General features: G+C 46.1%; 1 protein-coding gene across 1 annotated transcript in view; it reads right to left on the bottom strand.

Moving 5' to 3' along the window:
• Positions 1–26,486, bottom strand: part of FBXO16 (F-box protein 16) — a 31,684-nt gene that overhangs the window by 2,195 nt on the left and 3,003 nt on the right. Inside the window, exons 2-5 of the mRNA XM_069850728.1 lie at positions 18,555–18,590; positions 8,538–8,744; positions 7,342–7,506; positions 5,803–6,008 (exon numbers count right to left, since the gene is read on the bottom strand). Of these exons, the coding sequence (XP_069706829.1) occupies positions 5,803–6,008; positions 7,342–7,506; positions 8,538–8,738 (572 nt within the window). The 5' untranslated portion in view covers positions 8,739–8,744; positions 18,555–18,590. The remainder of the gene's footprint in view (positions 1–5,802; positions 6,009–7,341; positions 7,507–8,537; positions 8,745–18,554; positions 18,591–26,486) is intronic.

Here is a 26,486-nt window from a genome sequence, read left to right on the forward strand (position 1 = left end):
GGCACAAGGACACAGAATTCTTGGCAGAGGTCCCGTGTGAGGCTGGAATTGGAATTCATTATTCGTGATAAAGTGGGAGGCAATCCTTTTGATTTATTGGCAACAAGGAGCACGAACACTCAATGCCTTCCAGCAGAATTGTACATGCATGGACGGAAAGAACTGCCCCTCTAGGTCCTTTGGCAGGAGAGCAGAGTCCCAGAGAAAATGTGCTAAGTTGGTTCCGTGCTTTAGTTAAAATCTTTCACTTCACCTTTGCTTTTTGCCCAAAGAGACAGATCCACCCGCCTTGGACTCAGGTTGTTTGTTTATGAATAAAAAGCTACCTGGACAATCCAGGCAGAAACCAAATCCCACCTACCAGAAGTCAACCTGATGATAAACTGTACACATGTGTTGCAGCAACGCCGAAAGTCACAGCTATAATTCTACCCAGAGACTTTGATAACCCCTTCCAGGCAATTTGTAATTCAACCCCTGTCTGCATCTCTCCTCTATCGCCTCGTCACTCCCTCAGCGATGCATTTGATTGGCGCAGTTCTTCATTTCACTCCTCAGTGACTCTGAAGCTTTTCTCACTCGATCCCATCTCAACCATAGAACCTAGCAGTGCACACACTCAGGATCTCTGTCTCTTCTCCTTCATGCTTGCAGTGATGTTTGCCACAGAGGCTCCTCGGTGCCATTCAGTTTTATAATAAAGGCTGATGCCAGCAAGCAACAAAAATATCCATCAGAAAAACAGCCCCAGTAAAATCTCAAATATAATCTAGACTGGAAATGAACACCATTCTGCTGGGTTCTGGGCACTACCCAGTTGTGGCACAGTGTTATGATTCTTCTCCCCAGTAACATGGAGCACCAGCACTGTCCAGGGCAAACCCTCACCCAATTGCTGTATGAAAATTTAGTCAGTTGTTTTTCATACAATCGTAGAATCATGCAATGGTTTGGGTTGGAAGGGATCTTAAAGTTCATCCAGTTCCGACGCCCTGTCATGGGCAGGGACACCTCCCACTGGATCAGGTTGCTCAAAGCCTCATCCAGCCTGGCCTTGGACACCTCTGGGATGGGTTTAAATAACATTAAATGACGTTTAAATAACATTAAATTACATTTAAATGACAAAATTTCAGCAGCAGTGTGGACACCCTGTTGTGATGAATGGGAGAGTTCTCACCTCTCTTTGGACCAGAAAGCAAACATAGACCAAGGTCCAGCTCAAGAGGAGATTTTAACTGGGTCCAGGAAAACCTTATTTTTTTCATTGCCTCTTAAATTCTGCAAAATTTAACCTGGCATGAGGCAGATTAATTTGGATTCAAAGAAGTGGCCAGTGACTAGGAACACACAATGCTTTGATGACAGCGTCAGGTATTCCTTTGATGTAATCTTCTTTATTCACAAGGAATTCTCTGCAAGTCTGGTTTTCCTCGGCACAGCAGAACTAAAGTGGAAAGAATGGCTTGTTGACTCACAGCTTCCCAGGCACCCTGCTGGCCTTCCAGTGCCCTCTCTGGTTCTCCTCTCTCTGCCATCGCTTTGGCTTTCTGCTGCTTTTCTGCTGGTTCTGCTTTTCACACATGTTCATAAGCTGAAGAAAACGCTCATTCCTCTTTGTATGCACTCAGACAGCTGCAAACCCCATTTCCTCTCCCAGCGTACCTTTGCAAAACCCTGTACTTTGGGAAATCGCTCCGACTGTTTTAGGAATCTCATTTAACATAGATTCTATTACTTCTGGCATTCATGTTACACAAAGAGCGGTTGTTATGCCCTTGAGCTCCAAGAATTCATCTAATCTGAAGAACAACCATACCTGACACAGCTTGGGGGGTCAAAGATCTCTATCTCAGTTCTCTGTTCTACCTTACAACCCCAAACACTGGTCAGGCAGAGTCTGCCTAAGCCTGCAGGCTACAGCGAGGTGGATCATCTCATGAGACTCCCTACAGTTGGCTGAGCACGGCCTTCATCAGCCGTCCAGAACAAAGTTTAGCATCACAGTGGGTCACTCTGACCACTCTGCTTTTGTACTGCTGGTGACAGGCACTCTACACCTGCCCAAGCCACCCGTTAGCTGCCACTGCCACCTCCACTGAAAGCCTGAGGAACACTCGAGCATGAAAAATGGTCCTACTGTTCCTACTGCAGACCAGGAGCCAAGTGGAGTGCAGAAGACCCAGTCCCTGCAGAGCTGCCTAGAAGCAAGATATTGAGATGGGACATAGGGCATTTCTTGGTATTTCTTTACCAGGAGGGTGGTTAAACATTGCAAACAGGCTTCTTAGTGAGGTAGTGGATGCCCCAAGCCTGTCAGCGTTGAAGAGGCATTTGGACAACGCCCTTAACAACACACTTTAACTTTTGGTCAGCCCTGAATTGGTTAGGGAATTGAACAAGATGATCCTTGTAGGTCCCTTCCAACTGAAATAGTCTACTCTACTCTACTCTACTCTACTCTACTCTACTCTACTCTACTCTACGTAGACCCTTAGGTGATTCTGCCCTCTACTTGGCTCTGATGAGACCCCACCTGGAGCCCTGTGTCCAGTTCTGGAGTCCTCAGCATTGGAAAGACATGGACCTTTTTGAGTGAGTCCAGAACAAGCCACAAAGATAGTCTGAGGGCTGGAGCACCCCCAATCCGAGGACAGGCTGAGAGAGTTGGGGTTGTTCAGGCTGGAGAAGAGAAGACTGTGGGGAGACCTTAGAGCAGCCTCCCAGTACTGAAAAGGGCTACAGGGGAGCTGGGGACAGATTTTTCGGTGAGGCATATTGTGACAGGACAAGAAGCAATGGTTTTAAACTAAGGGAGGGGAGATTTAGACTGGATTTAAGGAAGAAATGTTTTCCTGTGAGGACGGTGAGGCACTAGCCCAGGTTGCTCAGGGAGGTAGTTTAGGCCCCATCTCTGGAAATATTCAAGGCCAGATTGGATGGGGCTCTGAGCAACCTTACCTGGCTAAAGACATCACTGCTTCTGCAGGGGGGTTGAACTGAATGACCTCTAAATGTCCTTTACAACCCAAAGCATTCTGTGCAGGAGAACTTCTGGGAAGGGTGTGGGGAGGGGACTGTGGGCAATGTGACCACAGAAACGAAGCTGGGAAGCTGGGTCAGCACCTGGAATGGCACACCTGCCTTGCTGAATAATCATTACAGACGAGACTACAGACTAGCAATTACTTTCAGCTTAAGTGACATTAAAAGGAGATCCTTGATAAACAAGCAAATCTCACAGAATTCACTTCTCTCCTTGCAATAATCCTCTATAATTACGGATAAATGCTAGATTTGCTAGAACACTCTGCATTAAAATGTTCTCCATTGCACAAATGGATAGAGGCTCAAATCTCACTTAGGAGATGAAAAGTCAGTGTGTTTACTGTATCATTAGCAACTCAGAATCATTTGCATCTGGTGCATCTTGTTGGTTGTCAGCTGTGTCTATTAAACTCTTCAAAAAAAGGCTCATCTCATTTTTGACACTGGATTGTGGCCGGCACAAGGGAACCCTAAGCCTCACAGAAAGCTTTTGGAGCTGCTACATAAGTGAAAAATAAGTTCAGGACATCCATTTAGAACAAGAAGCACTTTGTCAATGTATTTAGTTAAAAGCCTTGAAGAACTTTCCCCCAAAACCGTGCTAGAGTTTGGAAACACACCACAGAAAGAGGGTGAGGTGGAAACTGGAAAGCTCTTTGAAGTAGTGCAGTATCCTAGGACTAAGGGACGCGGATTAAAAAATGATTCATAAAAGGCTTTTGCTCAGACACTGGGAACTTTGCGGAACACCCCAGAGGAGCGGTGGGTCCAGCAAAGTTAATCGCATTGAGAAAGAGCCTACGCAAGTGCACGACTGCTTAGCCAAGTAATCTCTCGGCTGGAGTAATTCATGGGTTGATTGTTCCTGTGCACCAGGCTAACATCAGCTCCACCAGTTGTTTACTTAAAGCCCAGTCTGGATACTTTCATTGTGGCTGAATTGGTTCCCAAGGTTTTTGTTGGCACAGTGCACAGGAATCTCCTCCTCTCTGCACGTTAGGCTGGGTGAGAGCCTTTTCACAGGGACTCACACAGGAGCTTGGCAACAGTCAAGCTGATCCATTACCTGTTCACCGGGCTCAGATTAATGACAGCATTACTGGTTTCACAAGTTACTGCGCATCAGAGGAGGGCAACGAAGTTGGGGAGGGGTCTGGAGAACAAGTCTTATGAGGAGCAGCTAAGGGAAATGGGATTGTTTAGTCTGGAGGAGGAGACCTCATCACTCTCTGTAGCTCCCTGAAAGGAGGTGGGAGCAAGGTGGGTGCTGGGCTGTTCTCCCAAGTAACAAGTGATAGGACAAGAGGAAATGGCCTCAAGTTGTGCCACGAGAGACTTAGGATGGATATCAGGAAAAAGTTCTTTACTGAAAGAATGTTGAAGCCCTGTCAGAGGCTGCCCAGAGCAGTGGAGGAGTCTCCATCCCTGGAGGGGTTCAAAAATGTGTGGCTTGGCACTTGGGGACTTGGTTTGATCAGCACGGTGGGGTTGGGCTGATGGTTGGACTGGATGAGCTTAGAGGTCTTTTCCAACCTTAATGATTCTGTGATTCTATGATCAGTTCAATTGAGGTAACTGCTGTGAGCCCATGAAAAATAAGAGGTGAGATTAAGAGAGGCTTGCATGAGAAATGGGCCAAGCACTGCACACAGGTGACCATGGCAGCCTCCTCATTCCTTCTTCAGCTTGTGAATCTGACCATGGATCTAAAGTTCTGAAAATATCCAATGACAGATGTGTCAAAGGACACGGGGCAGTCCTAACACAAGTTGATCTGCAAAACGATTTCAGGGTGGCAATGCCTTTCTTTTGCCAGTTGCTGACCAGAAGATCCTGGGAGCTCAGGAACTGATGGATCTAGGGATTCTCCCACACAGCATAGATACAAATGCCATGCATTATTTAAATCATAGAATAATTGAATGGTTTGAGTTGGAAGGGACCTTAAAGCCCATCCAGTTCCAACCCCTGCCATGGGCAGGGACACTTCCCACTGGATCAGGTTGCTCAAAGCTCCATCCTGCCTGGCCTTCAACACCTCCAGGGATGGGGCAGCCACCACTGCTCTGGGTAACCTGGGCCAGGGCCTCCCCACCCTCACAGGAAAACATTACTTCCTAAGATCTCATCTCAGTCTCCCCTCCTTCAGCTTCAAATCATTCCCCCTTGTCCTATCCCTGCACTCCCTGATCAAGAGCCTCTCCCCAGCTTTCCTGGAGCCCCCTTTAAATGCTGGAAGGCTGCTCTAAGGTCTGCTGTATGTTGTGTGGTACATACATACTCTTACACCTGCACCCCCATTCAATCACCAAACTTTTTTTCAGCAAGAAGATCCTTGAAGTGAGAGATCTATGCTTCATCATAGTTAATTCACTCTTCCTTTTTTTGTGTAAAAAACCTCAGATTCCTCTTAACCTTGCAGCTTTATTTAAAAGCTCTTGAACAAACCCTTGTCCTAATTCTTCCTTTTATAGCTATGTAACTTCCCCAGGTGTTACAGCCTGTTTTAGAGGCAGACACTAAAATATCTGCCCCAGCTTTGCACTAAAAGTGCACAAAGCAATGCATCTGCAACTGCACCAAATCCAAGATCAATCCAAGAAAAGCCAAAAGAGCGGCAAAGCGGTTTTACAACCTGGTTGCTGAACCATAACGTTTCCAAGCAGCTGGGAGCACAGGCAGAGGAAGTTTGCGAAGGACACGGCCATACCCTACGTTGCAGAGAAAGCAAAAGAGAAGAGATTAAGCACTTACGCCTGCCTAGCCTGCTCGATGGGATCGTAGTTGTCGAGGTAGTTGAATCGGATGGTGTCTGTAGGATGCCTGTCTGACAAACGCCACGGTGGGAGCTCTTTTTTCTCCTTGTTTGTCCTCTTCCCCAGCACGGAAAGTTTTGACTCTGGGACATTACTTCTTACTGGTTGCACATCAATTACTACAAATTCATCCTTTGAAGGAGTCTGATAAGAGAGTAGGAAAAAAATGAAGTAAATTTTAGCCTGTAATGAAAGTGAGATTCATTTTACCTAACTTTAGACTTCTGAGAATTTGGTATTGCCTCAAAATTAGTCTCTCCAGGCTGCATTATGGTCAGTGGACAGAAACAGGCACCCTGGCAGTGCATGTCATCACCCGTGTCCCCACATCTGTGTTAAGTTGAGCTCAACTGCTTTTGAGATGCTTTGGCTTCTCCCCATTGACTACAGAGAGGGGCTATGAGGGAGTTTAGTTAAAAATAGAGGGTTCTGAATTCAGGGCAGAAGAATCGCACCTTCACAGCCCTGCAAACCAGATGTGGCATCAATGAATCTCAGGAGAAAGCAACGGCTACTGAGCAATGCTCCACCTCGCCCAGATGGCCCTGCCACCTTTGAAGAAGAGAGAAAGAGACAAGACCATGGGCTGTAACACACATAATGGGTGCTTTTTTCCTTGCCACCAGGTAAACTGAGTGAAATGTCAGCAGGGTGATGCTGGGTATCCCAGCTCTGCTTATCAGATTGAGGCAAGCTACTGTACTCTCTATAGACTGAGCAAAATAAGAGGTGAACAGCCTTGAGTGCTGGAGAAGGAAATTTAGAATATTGCTCCTGAACACTCTCAAAGGCCAGCAGAGTGAGACCTTGGTGATTGGTTCTCCTGACCAGAGAGATTTTCACTTGTGCCCTACCAGGGATGGATGATGGGAAAGTAGAGCACATGGCACCACATGAGTTTAGATTCTGATTTAAAGTGATTTTTATTCCATTTTACCTCTGGGAGATAACAGGAAGATAGAGCAGGAAAGCTGTTAGGCACCCAACTAGCCCAGTTTTCCCACTTGTCCTAAACATCTGGGGTGAGATGATCCAAGGGCTGGCTCCTCCCATATAAGTAGAGGCTGAAAGAATTGGGCTTGTTCAGCCTGGAGAAGAGAAAGCTCCACGGAGACCTCCTAGTGGCCTTTCAGTACTGAAAGGGTATACAGGAGAGCTGGGGAGGGGCTTTTTATCAGGGCGTGCAAGGACAGGATTAGGTAGAATGGTTTTAAGCAGAACAAGGGGAGATTGAGACTATATCAGGAAGAAATATTTTCCTGAGAGGGTGTGAGGCCCTGGGACACGTTGCCCAGAGAAGTGGTGGCTCCCCATCCCTGGAGGTGTTCAAGGCCATGTTGGATGGGGCTTGGAGCAACCTGATCCACTGGGAGGTGTCCCTGCCCATGGGATGGGGCCTGGAACTTTGGGCTTTAAGGTCCCTTCCAACACAAATCATTCTGTGAATCTGTTATCTCCAGCGTTGGTAGATAAGTACCTTTGGTCTCGTGATATGCAGCTCCTTCACCATCTCAATGTAATGTTTCTTCCAGATTCCTTGCTCAAAGGGGGTTGGAGAGAAGTTGATGTACCAGCCAAAACGCAGGCATTTCAGCATCCAGAGCTGATCCAGTTCAGACAGGTACTTCCAGTACCAGCTCACCTGTGAAGGGCCAGTAAGTTGAAAACCTCAGTGTTTCAATCTTCCAAGACTGCAGCAAGAGACTTCTCTGCTATAGATGTAATTCCCCTATGTCTTTGAACTAGTTCAATTCTCAGCATTGCTTATGTCCCCTTTAAATCTTTCATTAAACCACAGAAATCATTCAAGGTCTTCATGACATACTCAGTGTCTATGGGTTAGCTGATCTCCAGCACTTGGTGAAATACTCCAAAAATCACAAGCCAAGAGAAAAAAATTCAGCTTGATTGGGGCAACTTCCTGCACTTCCACACGATAAGCATGCAGTAGTTGGAATAAAACCTTTATTAATTTCCACTGAGAAAACTGGCATCAACTCCCTGAGTCTGATAGACCCATTCTGAACATTTTCTTGCTCATATTCATAGAATAATAGAACGCTTTGGGTTGGAAGGGATGTTTAGAGGTCATCCAGCCCAATGCCCCTGCAGGAGCAGGGACATCTTCAACTAGATCAAGTTGCTGAGAGCCCAGTCCAGCCTGGCTTTGAATGTTTCCACGGATGGGGCATCCACCACTTCCCTGGGCAACCTGGGACAGTGTTTCACCACCCTGACTGTAAAAAATGTCTTCCTCATAGCCAGTCTAAATCTTCCCTCCTTTAGTTTAAAACAATTACTCCTTGTCCTGTCATAACAAGTCTTGCTAAAACATCTGTCACATCTTTCCTGTAGGACCCCTGTTCAGCTCTTATGCTCCATCACATCGTCACCTTGCTTGAAACAGGCTGAGATTTGTATATATTCATAATATTATACAAACCACTATGTTAACACAGTAATGGCATCACCAATAGCTGAACTTATTCATTCAGAACTACTTTGGGCATCAACTCCCAGCACTTTATCTCATGCAAATATAATTCTAGAGTCTTAGCCACCGTGCTCAAATGATCTAGTAGTAGTAGTAGTGATAATAGCAGTGTATTTATCCTTTATTTTAACTACGTTGACCTGACTTTCTGAACCTTCAATACGTGTTGGCTTTTTTACCTGTGCACATCGACAGAGGCTCCTTGGGTCCAGGAAAGAGAAGATGTATAAAGACAGGACTCTAGGAAGCCTTGTGGTAAAATCTAGAGCCTCGGTGGGGACTCGATCCTGTAGCTGCTTTGCGCAGAATTTCAGCTGTGACAAAGAGCAGCGTTCCAACAGGTCCACCAGGATCCTCCGCCTCTGACCATCTGTCCACATGTCAAACTGAAAATAAAGGAGTTGCAGGTTCTGAGAAACCGGAGAATCAGCTTCTTGAAATTAAGCACGCATTTGAGACAAGGGAAAATGCATAAGCAGCAGCTTCTGGTGACTCACTCAAGAGCAAGCACGTAGGAACTAGGAACAAATGGAGAGGCTACATTAAAAGAAACTCTGAAGCCACTTAACTTATGATTTATAATCCTCAAAGCATCTAGTATGGCCCAGTCCAGGACACATTCATGCTTACAAGACTCCGCTCCTGGGACCAGTTCCTAGATTTGGCTTCACACAAGGAAAAGAAGGAGGCTGAGATTTGTGGTTACAGGATCAGGTCCCAAACTATAATGAATTCACTGATGCTTCATCGTCTGTTCTGACACTTATATGACCCCATTTCTGCAATATTTGAGTGCTTTACAATTTATAAAGCATTTATTCTCACAATCCCACTGCGTAGGAAAGAAATCCCCACTACGGAAAAGTGGAGCAGAGAGAAACTAAATAACCTGCCCATGTCTCACAAGGAAAATCTGTGGCACAAGTAACAAAGATCAATCACAGCGTTTCTATGCTTATGACAGGGATCGAGAAAAGAGGATTAAAACAGCTGTGGGAAGAAAGGAGCACTTAGGTAACCACACAAGCACGTATCTCTTTGCTGTGATGGCAACAACACGGCATTGAGTGGAGCCAGGCAGAGCTGTGTAAACAGGGTGGGAGCGATGGTGGCAGTAGCTGGTGTTTAACTTGTGTTGATAGCAGAGGATGGAAAGGGCCCTGTCAGCAGGAATCTCCTGGGAAGAGATTGACCTCATCGCCACAATCTGTGCAATCTGTCTCAAAACCTGCAAGAGCAGTCGCGGCTGCGAGGGCAACACGGAGTGCCAGGAGGGAGGAAATGGCAAAGGACCACGGCGCTGCAGGCGGGATCATCCGAAATACCTGGTGGGAACTGCAGGCAGCGTGATGAAACAGTTAAGTAGAGCTTTCTGCAGGTGAAATATGGATTTCAGAGAAGTCCTGCACCATCCTCATCCCAGAACAGGAAGAGGAGCCAGGAACCAAACTCACCTTCTTTTCAAAGGGAAAACTGAGCTGTTTGGGGAATTCCCCATTTGTTTCTTTCTCAGGCACTGGCCATTCCCAAAACACATGATGCTCTCATAGAATTGCTTCCTGAAGCCAACTCACCACTCCTGACAGCTTGCTCTCCACAGCTCAGATCACACCACATTCAGTTTTACATTTAACCTCAGGGGCATTTGAGGTCCTAATTTAAATGTGACCTCCAAAAATTAAAAATAACAAGAAAAATATGCATTTATTCCGATATTTGTTGTTGTTATTATTATGGTGGGTAAGTTCCTTCCTTTCCCTTTCACAACAAAACAGACTAGAAATTCAGATTTATTTTTTCTCTGCTTCCTCCTACAAAATCTAAGGTCAAGTGGAGGACTGGCAAAATATGAGCTTAAAATACACTGTGCAGAACTGAGAAGTGATTTCTTCCCAGATCATTTTAAAACAACCTTTTATTTCTTCCTTTATTTATACTTGTCCGTCTTCAATTCCAGTAATGGAGAATAAACTCTAAGAAGTAAATAGCAGTTCTTCCTGCAAACACCTCTGCAAGACCTTCAAGAAGGTCAGTATGAAGAAAGGATGGGACTGGCTTTCCTGAGATCCCAGAGAGAAGAAAAGCCAAATAGAAAGGAGCTCCCAAGTGCCAATGCCTTTTCAGACACAGGGAATTAAGGAATACACCCTTTCCTCCAACTCCTATTTTGCAAATAATTTTCACCTCTAAGGATGTTTAGCAGAGCACTAAGGAAAATCCGAATCAGGACCCTTAGATTTGGGGCTTAGGAACATGCTCCCCAAGGATTAAATCAGCCAAATGTGAACCAGAGGTGGTTCTGCCTGTCCCCTTCTCACCCTCAGCTTGATTTGAAAGACATCCTCTGTCACTTGGTGAGTGGGCAAAGCAGACTTCTCATTTGTGATCGCAGCTACATCCTCTTCTCATTAAAACAATCTGCAATCACCCCTTTACAACGAATAAATTTCTTCCATACAAGTTCCAGAGACAAGGGAGTAACTGGCTTACTCTCTTCCATACCAAGGGATTAAGTGAACTAATCACAGCAAATCTAGCTTCTCTTTCAAGGAGACAGAATATTTGCTCCTATTTAACTCTTCCCATTCTGCCACCGGTCTTGCAATAATGTAAATCCTTTCAGCATCCTCAGCCTGGGCTTACACTGCAAGGGAAACTCCGTTTAAACCACACAATCAGGAGCATGGGAGCACACAGCTTCTTCTCCCCTGCATTCAGCAGCAGCCAGGTAGTTAGGGAAACATAATTTGTCTCTTTTCCAGTATTAGCAAGCATGTCCCCATCCTACATTTGGCTGCCTTTCTCCACAGTTCCTCCCCTTGCATCTGATTACAGCAACCCAACCAGTTGGACTGGATTCCCCTTTTCAAGGTGCTGCACCTTCCCTATCCGCAGCTAGGAACGCTTTTTCCCTCTTCTATGCCTTTCCCCTTGGAACACTTCTCTCCTTTTCTATGCCTTTCCCCGAGCCCCAACGAACAATGTCTCCGCAGGGGTTGTGTGACATCAGGCTACGCCGGCAATGCAGAGGGCTCAGTGCCTGCTTCTGCGATGAGTTTACAATTAATCCGTGAGTGCACACACACAAATAACACAGCCTGGCACTGAGAGGAGAGCCCAGGGCCTCAGTGCCAAGGTACAGAGACTCTGCTGCTTAACCTAAAGAGGCCCCTTTGCTGACTCAAACAAGCTACAGGGTTACAATCACATGCAGGCATCCCTGTGCCCTGCAAATATTGGAATAAAGTCTATAGTCAATGAGGCTCTTGCACAGAATGGCTTGTGAGCAGATAGAGCAGCCCTGGAGAGAAGGACTTGGGGTACTGAGGGATGAGAACCTCAGCATGAGCTGGCAATGGGCACTTGCATCCCACAAAGACAACGGTGTCCAAAGCAGCGGGGCCAGCAGGATGAGGGAGGAGATTGTCCCCCTCTGCTCTGCTCTGGTGAGACTTCACCTGGAACCCTGCATCCAGTTCTGGAGTCCTCAGCACAGGAAGGACATGGATCTGTTGGAGCAAGTCCAGAGGAGGCCATAAAAATGACCCGAGCACTGGAGTGCCTCCCATCTGAGGACAGGCTGAGAGATATGGTGCTATTCAGCCTGGAGAAGAGAAGGCTGCGGGAAGAGCTTAGAGCAGCCTCTCAGTACTGAAAGGGACTCCAGGAAAGGTGGAGAGGGAGTCTTGATCAAGGAGCACAGGGACAGCACTAGAGGGGATGGTTTTCAGCTGCAGGAGGGGAGATTGAGATGAGAACTTAGGAAGAAATGTTTTCCTCTGAGGGCAGGGCGGTCCTGGCCCAGGTTGCCCAGAGAATTGGTGGCTGCCCCATCCCTGGAGGTGTTGGAGGCCAGGTTGGATGGGACTTTGAGAAACCTGATCCAGTGGGAGGTGTCCCTGCCCATGGCAGAGGGCTGAAGCTGGGTGGAATTTAAGGTCCTTCCAACCCAAATCGTTCTGTGATTCTGTGATTCTATGGAGACTATTCACCTAGGGAGAAGCAATTTTCCCCTCCCTCCCCAACTATATTCTCCCAGTCCTGATGAAGGGATTTGTTGGAAACCTGCATCCTGGGTGAGAAGAGAAGGAATGAAGCAGACAAGTACCTCATATCCACAAGATACACTAATCTACCCAACAAAATCATAAACATCTCTGCTGCCAAGCAGCTCCGTGTCAGCAATTAGTATCTAGCCCCTAGGATCTGTTCAGTTTTGTTTTCACTTGCTATAGTTAAACAACTAAAAGTGAAATTTTGCAAGAGAAGGCTCCCAGGAAGACTGCTGAGGAAGAGAAGCTGGCAGCCTGGTGACAACAAGTACTCCTGAGCAGCAGCCACTAGCACCCAGCATGGAGTCAGCCTTGGGTAAAGAGGTGTCTGTGGGTGAGGGGTCTGCTGAGACTGGGATGGGGATCAGCTGCCCAAACACCAGTGCCCTGGGTTGTGGGGGATCCTGCAAAGCCTAAAGCTGCCACTCCAAGGGTGACAGTTGCCTGCAAGTCCTGCATCTTATCTGTCATGATATGAGAGACCAAGAGTTCGGTAACGAGACCAAGAGGTAGATAATGCCCATGTCCACACTATCATCCTCTTGCCTTTCAAAACAAGGTGGCTGGATCCAAAGAGTGTATTTGGCATGGCTCCTGGCCCAGCCTAATGTCCAAATGGTCTCTGAAAAACATGTGAAGAGTGCTATCAGCCCAGGTAGCCAAAACTGTGCCAGGGAACGTGCTAACAATTTCATAGTGTGGATGAGCACACTCCCGTAGCTGGGAACCCTCAGATGTGCTGTATAAATTAGTAGCAGAAGATGTAGCCCACAGGCTGAGTTGAATCACTGTCTGGGCTCCCCTGACTTGTCTACATCTCATTTGGCTATAACGGAAGCTGAGATGCTCAGATCACCTGCAGACACTGAGCTTAGGTGTCTTCATCCACAAGTTCAACCCCAGCTTCGTTGTCAACTCATTAACCTGGGTGTCAGCACAACAGCACTGAGCATAAAGGTAGAGCAAAATGCTTTTATGTTTTTTAAATTAACAAGAGGAATTTTTGGCTTGCAGAACACAGCAGAAAGGGAGGCTGAGAGGCAGCATGTCAAGGCATTTGCCCTGGGTGAAATGCAGAATAAAAGCAACTAGAAAAAAACCAGAAAAATTAATGGAGAGATGTTAACCCTTTCACAGCTTAACCATCAAAAGGATTTCACCTGAAAGACAGAAGGATAATTTCTCTTTTATATGTATCTGGGGAGTATAAGGAAGAGATTTTTTAAAATGAGGGTGGTTAGGCACTGACACAGTTTGCCCAGAGAGGTAGTGGAGGCCCCATCCCTGGAAACAGTGAAGGTCAGGTTGGATTTGGCTCTGAGCAATCTGATCTGGTTAAAGATGTCCCTGCTTCTGCAGGGGAGTTGGGACAGGATGGGCTTTAAAGGTCCCTTCTAATCCAAAGCATTCTATGATTCTGCGATCCTATTTGGGTTGATATAAATGAAGTTAATCACAAATGCCTCTCTCAGGATCAAAGCCTGCAAATACTCAGGCATAGGAACAGCCATGTGACATGCGGTCTGCCGCCACTACACCACCACTGCTTCCACTCTGTGCAGCAATAATCCTTGGCAAAGCTGAGAGCAATCTGAGACAGCCAAAAAATTGTAGGTCGCCCCATTGCACATCTTGGATAGTGCAGGTGACAGCATCGCTGGTCCCATGCCCTTTGGGGCAGCATAGAAACAGATAAATGGAATCCCTTCAGGTCAGTAGTTCATTGTTTCTCAGCCTGCATTTTATGGACCACAATAGCTTGAAGTTCTGTGGCACAACTGGAAAACAACAACCAAATGAAAATGCACATACACAGTCCCTGAATGCATGCAAATAAAATCAGGAAGATTATAAATAAACAACAAGCACATGAAGTTTAATCTAATCTTTATGTGGCTGTGAAGGAAAACCACCAGGGCCACAGAAGGCAACCTTTCCCAGAAGGCTGGGTGGTCCTTCGGTGTAAAAAGGCTGAGAAACATTGAGCTCCTCTCCTGCTGCAAGGCAGGATTTGCTCTACCTAAAACATTCCTGACAAGTGTTTGTCTAACCTGTTCTCAAAAGACTCCAGCGATGGAGATTCCACCCCTATTCCCTAGGCAAGCTATTCTGGCACTGAATTATCAGTAACGCTGGATTTTGCTGGTGTCTAAGTTGTGTCACCATCACTGCAATTCAAGCCCATGACTTCTTGCAGTATTTAAATGGGGCTACAGGAAAGATGGGGACAGACCTTTCAGTGAGGCTTGTTGTGACAAGGAATAATGATTTTAAACTAAGGGAGAGCAGATTTAGACCGGATTTAAGGAAAAAAAAAATTATGAGAGTGGTGAAACACTGGCCCAGGTTGCCCAGGGCGGTAGTGGGGGCCCCATCGCTGGAAACGTTCAAGGCCAGGTTGGACTGGGCTCTGAGCAACCTGATCTGGTTGAAGATGTCCCTGATCCTGCAAGAGGAGTTGGACTGGATGACCTGAAAATGTTCTTTCCAACTCAAATCATTCTATAATTCTCGTCCTATCCAATGTGGACACAGAGATCAGATCATTCCCTTCCTCCTTTTGAACATCTTTTGTGTGTCATTCAGGAGAAGTTATTACATCTTTTCTCCATCTTCCCAGGAGTAAAGGGATGTTCTTCATATTTTCTGGGCCTGAGACTGTTCCCACCTATGACTTGTTCTCAGAAGTATCCCCAGTGGGTTCTCAGCTTTCTCAGAATGCAGGGACCAGAACTGCGGATACTTCAGACAGCCCTTTGGGATATTTCCCTCTACTACAATATAACTCACTGTCAGCTTATATTTGGGTCATGATCCACCATGATTCCCAGTAATTTTTTATGCAGAACTGCTACATACTTGGGTTTTCTCAGATCTGCAGTTTTTGTACACATCATGCTTATGTGCAGCACTTTTCACTTGTCATTATCAAACTGCAGATCACTTCATTCTTCCTTCCAATCTCTGAAGTTCTTGAAATCCCTCCAACCCTGGTATCATCTGCAGATAAGTATGTACTTTCCATTCCATCATCCAGGTATCACTGAGAATGCTTAACAGTTCTGGACTTAGGACAGACTTCAGCCTTCCAGTTTCTGAGAACTGGGCTTGTTCAGCCTGGAGAAGTCTGTGGGGAGACATTGGAGCAGCCTCCAGTACTGAAAGGGGCTCCAGGAAAGCTGGGGAGGGGCTCGAGACCAGGGAGTGCTAGGGTAGGACAAGGGAAAATGGTTTGAAGCTGAAAGAGAGGAGACTTACAGATGAGATTTTAGGAAGAAATTGTTTCCTGTGAGGGTGGTGAGGCCCTGGCCCAGGTTGCCCAGAGAAGTTATAGATGCCTCATCCCTGGAGGTGTTCAAGGCCAGGTGGGATGGGGCTTTTAGCAACCTGATCCAGTGGGAAGTGTCCCTGCCCATGGCAGGGTGGTAGCTGGATGGGCTTTGAAGTCCCTTCTGACCCAAACCACTCTATCCTTCTATGATATTACTGAAAATGCTTAACAGTTCTTGTCTTAGGACAGACTTCAGCCTTCCAGTTTCATAATAAAGCATTTACAGCCACACTGAATATGAGTTCCCAGGCACATAAACCCACCCTGCAGTAGTTTCATCTCATCCATGCTTCCTGAGAGCACTAAGAGAGGGTCATGTGCACCAGCATAAAAAGCCCGTTCAGACCACTGTGACTTCTTGACACAGTTTCTCCCAAACTCAAGGTGCTCCAGGCTTTACATACCACATATAATGCCCCAGGCTCCAGAAGGAGTTAAGAGCAGCTTTTGTGCTGTCTGCACCCTTTTAATCTCTATGATGGATGACAGAAGCTCAAGGACAATTAGCTCTGAAAAAGCATGAGGAAAGTGATTGATCTGGTATCATATGAAGGGTGAGAAACTTAACCTTTCCGAAGATGATTCAGCACACTCATGGATGGCTGGAAGAAGGTTGTTTTCAGGGTTTGGCTTCTTCATCAGGGGTTCTATTGAAATCGCTTCTATCCTTTTGTCATGATACATCCCACAGGCATTGTAAAACATAATACAGTTTTCAAGAGCCAGGATTTAAGTCTGTCAGTTACTGACTATCACACTAAAAAGTATTTTTTGAGCAGTAACCATTAAATTACTACCTCTGCTATAAGGACAGGCTGAAAGAGTTGGGGTTGTTCAGCCTGGAGAAGAGAAGGCTCTGGGGAGACCTTATAGCGGTCTTCCAGTACTGAAAGGGGCTCCAGGAAAGCTGGAGAGATGGTTCAAAGCCAGGTTGGATGGGCCCTTGAGTAGCCTCGTCTTGTGTGAGGTGTCCCTACCCATGACAGGGGGTTGGAACTGGATGATCTTTAAGGTCCCTTCCAACCCAAACCTTTCCATGATTCTATGATTCTATTATTTTCTTTTCTCAGTGTCCATGAAATTACTTATTATTGAAATGCGTGCATGTCAACAAGTTAGTGAAAGCATATTTCCTATCAAGATGAATAATCCTTATGAGCTTAAAATCAAAATACTTGTCTGTAAAGGCTAGTTCATATGCAATAAATTTCCATGAGTGACCTATTAGGCATGAATAATAAGCATCATTAGTTGAAATACCCTTGGAGAACAAGTCTTACAAGGAACAGCTGTGGGAACTGGGATTGTTTAGCCTGAGGAGGAGGAGACTGAAGGGAGACCTTATTGCTTTCTGCAGCTACCTAAAGGGAGGTTGGGTGAGGTGGGTGTTGGTCTCTACTCCCAAGTAATGAGTGATATGATGATAAGAAATGGCCTCAAGTTGTTCCAGGCGAGGTTTAGATTGGATATGAGGAAAAACGTCTCGCCTGAAAGACTGGTGAAGCCCAGGGCAGTGGTGGAATCCCCACTCCTGGAGGGGTTCAGAAAATGTGTGGCCGTGGCACTCTGGGACGTGGTTTATTAGGCATGGTGGGCTTGGGCTGACGGTTGGACTGGATGAGCTTAGGGGTCTTCTCTAACCTTAACAATGTTATGACTCTATGAAATAGTTACTGTGCACATACTCTTTATTGAAGCATGATGGTAAGTAGCAACCTGCCCGTATTTCTGTTTAGCTTGTGTATCACGTGACCACGTAAGCAGTTCTTTGGTTCCATTTATAAAGTTGTGCTACGGGCCTCAACCATACAGTTACAACCAAGCCATATTAACACACTGCGCTGAATTCACTCACTCATTGCAATTAAGTCTCTCAGTCCAAGTTCCTGCATAGGAGACTGAGTAGATTATGGCCACTTTCCCATAACAGCCTGTAAATGGATTTTTCCTTATAATAGAGAAAGCACAATGCGATATTTAATGAGTAAGTAAGTGTAGGACTAGGGTAAATCTTGTGCCATTGCATGCTGTGCAATCAGCTTCCCAAGTAGCTTAATCGGAACTGTATTCCTTTCAAACTATGACTCCCATAGGCTATGGGAAAGAAATGGGTACCTCTAGAGGGCTGTTCCTTTCTCCTACATTGAGATGAATTACCCTTGGGAAGCACCACTTTCTCTCTATTGACCATGCAACGAGCCTGTGACGACCAAACCAGCCAGGCTTAAATATTGTGTTTCAAACATCCAGAAAAACCCCATCCCGAATGCCTAACAGGGACTCATTTGTGGCTGGGGCAGACAAATCCTGTCTCATGTCTTTCTGTGCCTCATTTTTTTTAGCTGCAAAGCAGGGTGACCACACTTTCCTGTCTCACGTTGGAGCTGTGAAGATAATGACAGCAAGAAATCACGAGAAGCTCAATGATTACAGGATTAGCAGCTGTATGTGTGCACTTGGTAGATAACAAGTCATTTATTACAGGTTTCAAAGTCCTGCTAGCAGTCACTGACAACACCTAAACGTCCAGGACACTCTTTGATGACTTCACAGCCTTTTCCCAGGGTTTCTTATCCCATTTCAGATCATTCTGATAATGGAATATGATTTTCTGAGTTCAGAGCTTACAGAACATGGGCACTGAAGGAATTTACACCTTTACCTTCCTTAGAAGTAGAGCAGTTACAGCTTACTTGCATATCAGGAAAATGAACCCCTTGTTCAAAATAGGAGAGGTTTTACAGTCCCTTTAGAGTCATCTCTTCATCAGTTCATGAATGTATGTAAATATATATTTAAAGAGAAAAGTTTACCCATTTTCCAAGCAGGGCTCTTCTTTCTTCAAATACCTATAAAACATACACAAACAAATTACATTGAATATTTAAAGGGGTTTCAATATGTCCTAAGAAAAATACAGCTGGGAAAACAATCTACAAAATATAAACAGAGTCACTGAATGGAAGAGTTTGGAAGAGACCTGTGGTGATCCTTTGGTCCAAACTCCCTGCTCAGATCAACTAAAGCGGGTTGCTCAGGGCCATGTTCAGATGAGTACCCGTACACATTGGTAAGGTCCTCCACGACCCTCTCTTCTCTAGGCTGAACAACCTCAGATCTCTCAACCCTTCCCTATACATCAGATTCTCCAATTCCTCAGTCATTTTTGTGGCCCTACAGTGGCTTTGTTCCAGTAAGTCCATGCCTTTCTTGTACTGGGGAGGCTAGAAATGGACACATCATTCCAGGTCTGACATCACCAGTGCTGAGTAGAGGGGAAGGATCACCTCCCTTGACGTGCCACCTACAGCAGGATGGTGGCAGCCCTCTTTGCTGGCTTGTGGTCAGCTTCACCAGCATCCCCAGGTCATTGTCTCCCCAGCTGCTTTTCAGACAGTCAGTTCATTTTAATTTTAATGCAGCAAGACCATTAGGAGTAAAACAGTAAAACCAGTCTTTGTTCCCTGGCCATTGTACTGTGATAACTAACAAGAAAGGTGGCAAGTACCAAAATACAGCAGAGGATTCCTCTTCAGTTCCGGAGCCCTCAGCACAGGAAGGACATGGAGCTATCAGAGCGAATCCAGAAGAGACCACGAAGATGATTTGAGGGCTGGAGCACCTCCTATCTCAGGACAGGCTGAGAGAGTTTGCTTTGTATCAGCCTGGAGAAGAGAAGGCCTGGAGAAGAGACCTCATAGCAGCCTCCCAGTACTGAAACGGGCTCCAGGAGAGCCAAGGAGGGCCTCTTGATCAGGGAATGCAAGGATAGGACAAGAGAGAATGGTTTGAAACTGCAAGAGGGGAGACTGAGATGAGACCTTAGGAAGAAATGTTTTCCTGTGAGGGTGGGGAGGCCCTGGCCCAGTTTGCCCAGAGGAGTGGTGGCTGCCTCATCCCTAGAGGTGTTGAAGACCAGGCAGGATGGAGCTTTGAGCAACCTGATCCAGTGCGGGGTGTCCCTGCCCACGGCTGGGGGTTGGAAGCAGGTGGACTTTGCTTCCAAACCAAACCATTCTGTGGTTATATATAGATTCTATTATTTATGACATTGACCTTTATCCATAGGGAGCTAGACCTGAAAGCACTAGCACATGGCTTACCACCACCACAAAACTGCTTCTGTACTCAGGATTGTGACCTAGGAAGGGAGGAAATGCTGTAGATTATTATTCCACAAGACAGATCAAAGAGGAAAATGCCCAGCATATAATGGCACATAAAAACAGCTATTAACCACAACCAGGAAAACATGCTTGATCATTATAAACTCCAAATACGTTACTGCTATGACAGCCTGCAAAGAAGGTTCCTGCAGAGAAAGACATTATCAATGGTGATGTCTGGTACAGCAGTTGACAGAACTAGCTCTGTCTCTCTCAGCAGGAGGGGTGGAAAATGACATTGCTTTTATTTGCATGGTAACAGTTATTATTTGCTTTATTTGCATGTGGGACACTTGGCAAAGTTAAGAAAAATAAAAGCCTAACAAGCTGAACTTGGAAAAGGATTTGCCACAAGCAAGCAATGAATAGTCAAAGAACGAAGTTCTGGGCTGGATAATTCAAGTGAAGCAGGGAGCTATTTATATAACTGAAAGCAATGTTAATGGTCTTTGATCAAAGACGGACACATATTTGCTTTCAGCATTCTTGGAGATACATCTGAGCCAGCTCTGTCAGAAAGTTCTGCCTACTCCAGGCACCTGGAAGCATTAATTAGCAACAGAATGGCCCAAAATTGGTATAATAACCCACTGCCTGAATCAAGGCAATGTTTAGTGTCCTCTCCTCCAATGCCTTGCAGTTATAGCTATACTGTACCTGAGCTGGCTGGCTTTGGATGCAGCTTGAAGCCAAAGCCGCTCCAGAGACCTGCCAACCACATCCATGCCTTCAGGTGGCTTTAAATAAGCTCAAGTTCAAGGCTACCTGGCAAATCCCTCCACCTCTGGCTGCAAATGCTGCTGGGGACTCTTCTACCCCACAACTGAATCACCACCCAAGAGAAGGCAAATCATCTCCCAACTTGGATCTGTTGGAGCAAGTCCAGAGGAGGCCACAAAGATGATCTGAGGGCTTGAGCACCTCCCATACAAGGACAGGCTGAGAGAGTTGGGGTTGTTCAGCCTGGAGAAGAGAAGGCTCTGCAGAGAGCCTAGAGCAGCCTCCCAATACTGAAAAGGGCTCCAGGAAAGCTGGGGAAGGGCTCTTGGTTGGGGGAGTGCAGGGACAGGACAAGGGGAAATGGTTTGAAGCTGCAAGAGGGAAGATTGAGATGAGTTCTAAGGAAGAAATGTTTTCCTGCGAGGCTGGTGCAGCCCTGGCCCAGTTTGCTTGCAGTGATAGGACTAGGGGCAATGGGTATAAACTGGAGAGTAGCAGATTTAGACTAGACATAAGGAGGAATTTCTTCACCATGAGAGTGGAGAGGCACTGGAACAGGTTGCCCAGGGAAGTTGTGGATGCCCCATCCCTGGAGATGTTCAAGGCCAGGTTGGATGGGGCCTTGGGTAGCCTGATCTGACGCGTCCCTGCCCATGGCAGGGGTGTTGAAATTAGGTGATCTTTACAGTCCCTTCCAACCCTAACTATTCTATGATTTTATGATTCTATGACTCCAGAGCTGAATGCAGGGTTACAGATGCGGTCTCACCAGAGCAGAGCGGAGAGGCAGAGTCCGCTCCTCGCCCTGCTGGTCCCACGGCTTTGGATGAAGCCCAGGATACGTCTGGCTTTCCAGGATGCAAACGCACATTGCCAGCTCATGTTGAGCTTCTCATCCCCCAGCACCCAATTCCTTCTCCTCAGGGCTGCTCACAACACATTCTCTGCCCAGCCTGTAACCGTGCTTGGGATTGCCCTGACCCAGGTGCAGGACCTTGCACTCGGCCTTGTTGAACTTTATGAGGTTTGCACAGCCCCACCTCTCCAGCCTGCCCAGGCCACTTTAGATGGCACAACATCATTAAGTGCTGGAGCACAGAGCGATCCAAGCTGAGCCCCTGAGAGTTCTGCTGAAGCCCAGTGCAAGATCAAACTGCCTAAGGAGCAGAGCAGTAAAAAGATGGGAAAGGGTGGTTTTGCCCACATACTTACTGCTAGCCAGATTGTACCAGTGATGTACATCTGTAAAAATACGTTTTATAGACTGTAGGAAACAGACATTAAAATGATTCAAAGACTGGGGAATATGCCAGATTGAAAGGACTTCAAAGAGCTCTATCTGTTTAGATTATCAAGAAAAGTTCAAGTGTTGGCTTGAAGCAGGGCAAAAGTCCTTCCACAAGGAAAAGTACCGGTTACAGAAGAGTTTAATGAGCTAGCGGAGAAGATTTAAATGATGGAAGATAATGCTGGAGGTATTTGGGCACAAAACAAGGTTTCATCTTTTCATGTTTTTACGGGGGATTAATAATGAGAAAACTATTAGGGAAGTGATGAAACTTTCAGTTCTTGATAACTCCAAAGGAAGCCTGCTTACTTTCATGGGTGATATATTTTAGCCATATTCTAGTTAGTGATCTCAAGCCTGGGAGAACTGTGTGAAACAAGAGGGCCCTGGGAACCCAGGAAGCCAGACTATGTGATGTAATGGCCCACTCTGGATTAAACTCCATGAATCATCAACAGAAACTTAAATGGGATTCTGAGGGAGGAATATGCTCCTGGTGATATATGAGCCAAAACCCCCTCAGTTATGTCAGCACATCCCAGATAAAGTGCACAGAGTGGGAGGTTAGGAAATGCATCTCGATATTTATACACCGAGTGCATCACTGCTATTTCCAAAATATCAAGTTAGCCTCGTCACTGTCATGCTTAGCAGAAAAGCCAGGGCATGGACATTAAGGTCCCTCCTACGATCTGCTCCTATGGAGCACACCAGCCACTCAGAAACTTTCACCAACACTCACTTTGCACTGGGGTTAAACTGAAGTCTTTTGGTGCAGAAAAAAGAATGATTTGGTAACTTTCACTAAGGAATGAATACACATTTTTTGTTTAAAACCAACTGATTTGGCAAAATAACAATACTTGAACAAAATACTTGTATACTTTAAACAATGTACATGAAAACTTTCCATTTTTACATATTAGGTTTTGTATATATGTATACATAATAAAGACTGTATGTGTGTTTGATACATAAATACTTCTAATAGTAAACAAAGTCTTTATGTTCTTTTTCCATTGCCTGTGACTGACACAGGCAAAAAAAAGAAGTTAAATTTTTCTAGGACTTGAGAATTTGAAGTGAACCAGAGAATGTGTCTGGGAATTTGAGAATACTCCAAACTGACTGACAAGATCCTCAGCAAACGCTCCAGCTGACTCTGCCTTGAGGGGCTGGATCACATGATCACGACCTACAAGAAAGCTGGAGAGGGGCTCTTGATCAGGGAGTGATCAAGGACGAAGGAGAATGGTTTGAAGCTGGACGAAGGAGAATGGTTTGAAGCTGGAAGAAGGAGATTGAAATGAGAACCTAGGAAGAAATGCTTTCCTGTGAGGGTGGAGAGGCCCTGGCCCAGGTTGCTCAGAGAAGCGGTGGCTGCCCCATCCCTGGAGGTGTTCAAGGGCAGGCTGGATGGGGCTTGGAACAGCCTGATCCAGTGGGAGGTGTCCCTGCCCATGGCAGGGGGGTTGGAACTGGATGGGTTTTAAAGTCTCTTCCAAGCCAAACAGTTCTATGATTCTGTGATCTCTTCAGAGGTCCCTTCCAACCTCAGCTACTCTGTAATTCTATGGATTTCACCCATTTTTGCGGAACTTGCCTTGTCATTCATGAGTTGATGGTTCAGTGGAGTCCATGTGCTCATCTTGGTCTGTAGCTTTGGGCCATCCACATTTCTAGGTGGTGCAAATGCCATAAATACAGTAGACAATGAGTCTCTGACGTCTTGTCAGCACCAACGGCTACAACAACTGAACAGAACAAAGAGCAACATTATCACTGTGCTACTCCATCACAGTATGTTACTGAAAAGCAAATCATTTTAAGAAGGAATCCCATGGTTTCATAGCATAGCAATGATACAAGCGAAGGCTCAATATGAGCTGAGAAGCTCAATATGAGTTGGTAATGTACACTTGCAGCCCAGAAGGCCAACTATATCCTGGATTGCATCAAAAGAAGCATGGCCAGCAGGTCGATTGAGGTGATTCTGCCTCTCTATTCCTCTTTTGTGAGACCTCATCTGGAGTATCGTGTCCAGTTCTGGACTCCTCAACATAAGAAGGATATGGAACTGTTGTAATGGGTCCAGAGGAGGGCTACAAAGATGATCAGAGGGCTGGAGCACCTCCCATACGAGGACAATTTTTCTGTAAACACTTTGGATCACTTTAAAGCTTCACGGTGATAAGGTGAATAACAGGACTTTGGAAACAAAAGAAAAGGCAAATCCACTAAGTATCGCCGATATTGTGTTGCCAGCCTAGCCTGAACCCAAGCACCTCAAAACCTACCCAGCAAAAGCACCTTCCTAGCTAACACAGCTCTGAGACTCAAGACACCTCTTCATGAAAGCCCAGTCCCCTATTCCTTACCAAGACAAAATTCCTGTATATATCAACGGAATATTCAACTTCAAAACACACTGCGGGTTTTGTCTGGGTGTATCACCTTTTTGATTCGTTTTTCCTACTCTCCTTTCCTAGGTTATTATGGAATCAAAGAAATATAAAGAATCAGAATCTTAGAATCGTTTGGGTTGGACGGGACCTTAAAGCCCATCCAGTTTCAACCCCCTGCCACTTCCTACTGCATCAGGTTGCTCAAAGCCCCATCCAGCCTGGCCTTGAACACCTCCAGGGTTGGGGCAGCCATCATTTTGCTGGACAAAGAGAAAAATGAAAAACCTGTTCTATTTTTTTCTCTGCATCCACTGATGCAATATGGTCTGCAGTTAGGAAATAATTTCATTACAAAAGTCAGAATTCTTTCTCTCTTTTTTTTTTTTGCACTAGACATCCTTCAATAACTTATTGTCCATCTGCTGCAATTTTAACTTCCCAGGGAGAAGCCACCGAGACATCAGAGCTTCTTCAGCTAAAAGACTAACTAAGGTTTCAAAGCTTCATATCCTGTAGTTGACCAATGTTAGAGGCTTCTTGTGCAACCGAGTAGGTGCATTTGGGATACGCTTTGTGATGGGATCACTTACTGGGATGTTTTTGTTTTGTTTTGTTTTTCTGCAAGGCCCCTGCCCTTTTCAATGCACAGAAAAACAACATTACAAGCTATAGAAACAGCTCTGCTGCCAAAAAAAAACAGGTTCAGGCAACTTTGTCCTGTTTTTCAGGGACATTAGTCACAAAACCATCAGTTGTCACTGCAGCACACTCCCAACCCTGGATTCATGTTCCAGTTTCCCTACGCAGACACTGCTACCTTGGTGCTGGAGCAGCCACGTGTTAACAACTCACAGCCCAAAGAAGCAGGCAAGTGCCTCCAGACCCTCTTGTGCTCCTTCTGTGCCAAACCCACACCTGGCAGGAGTCATATACACAGCTGCACATGCCATAAAACTTCCAGCATTGCACTTGATGTTAAAAATGATGTGTAAACAGGGCTGCAAAGGCAGGTACCATCAGGCAAAAAGGTGAGCATAGCCAAACATCTTAACTGTGCATGACGTGCCTGCCTGCCATTGCTCCCTCACTCCCCCTGGCACAGTCACACAACCACTGTGTGCTCTGCTCCTCAGTTCCCCAGCCACACTCAAAAGAACAATAAAGGGAGGGAGGCAATCCCAACTCCAGCCTCAGTGGCCTCTGTTTACAGGGTGAACTCATAGGTGAAGTCAGGACTGTGCCAGGTCACCTCAGAGCACACATTTTCTTTGGTTTACAATAGAATCATAGAATCCTCAGGATTGGAAAAGACCTCTAAGATCACCAAGTCGAACTGTCACACCGACACCACCATGCCCACATCCTGAAGTGCCATGGTCATGTGTTCTTTGAACCACTCCAGGGACAGGGACTCCACCATTGCCCTGGGCAGCCTCTGCCAGGGCTTCACCACTGTTTCAATAAAGAAATGTTTCCTAATATTCAATCTAAACTTCTCCTGGCACAGCTTGAGCTAATTCCTCTCATCCTATCCCTTGTCACTTGGGAGAAGAGACCAGAATCCTACTTGGATTCAACCTCCATTCCAGGAGCTGCAGAGAGCAATGAGGTCTCCCCTCAGCCTCCTCTTCTCCACACTAAACAGCCCCAGGGCACTCAGACGCTCCAGAATCCTTGGGCTCCAGACCCTTCCCCAGTGCTGTTCCCCTTCTCCAGATGTGCTTCACCCCCTCAATGTCTTCCTTGGAGTGAGGGGCCCAAAACTGAACCCAGGGTTCCAGGTGCAGCCTCACCAGCGCCAAGTGCAGGGGGACGATCCCTTCCCTGCTCCTGCTGGCCACCCCATGGCTGATCCAAGCCAGGATGCTGTTGGCCTTCTTGGCCACCTGGGCCACTACTGGCTCGTGTTCAGCTGCTGTCAACCAATATACCCAGGTCCTTTTCTCCTGGGCAGCTTTCCAGCCCCTCTTCCCCAAGCCTGGAGCGCTGCATGGTGTTCTTGTGTCCCAAATGCAGGACCCAGCACTTGGTCTTGATGAACCCCATCCCATTGGCCTCAGCCCATGGCTCCAGCCTGTCCAGATCCATCTGCGGAGCCTTCCTACCCTCCAGCAGATCGGTACTTCCTACCCCTCCAGGAGAGTCCTGAACTGCACACTGTACATG

This window comes from Phaenicophaeus curvirostris, chromosome 2 (assembly GCF_032191515.1).
Source record: "Phaenicophaeus curvirostris isolate KB17595 chromosome 2, BPBGC_Pcur_1.0, whole genome shotgun sequence".
NCBI classification, from domain to species: domain Eukaryota; kingdom Metazoa; phylum Chordata; class Aves; order Cuculiformes; family Cuculidae; genus Phaenicophaeus; species Phaenicophaeus curvirostris.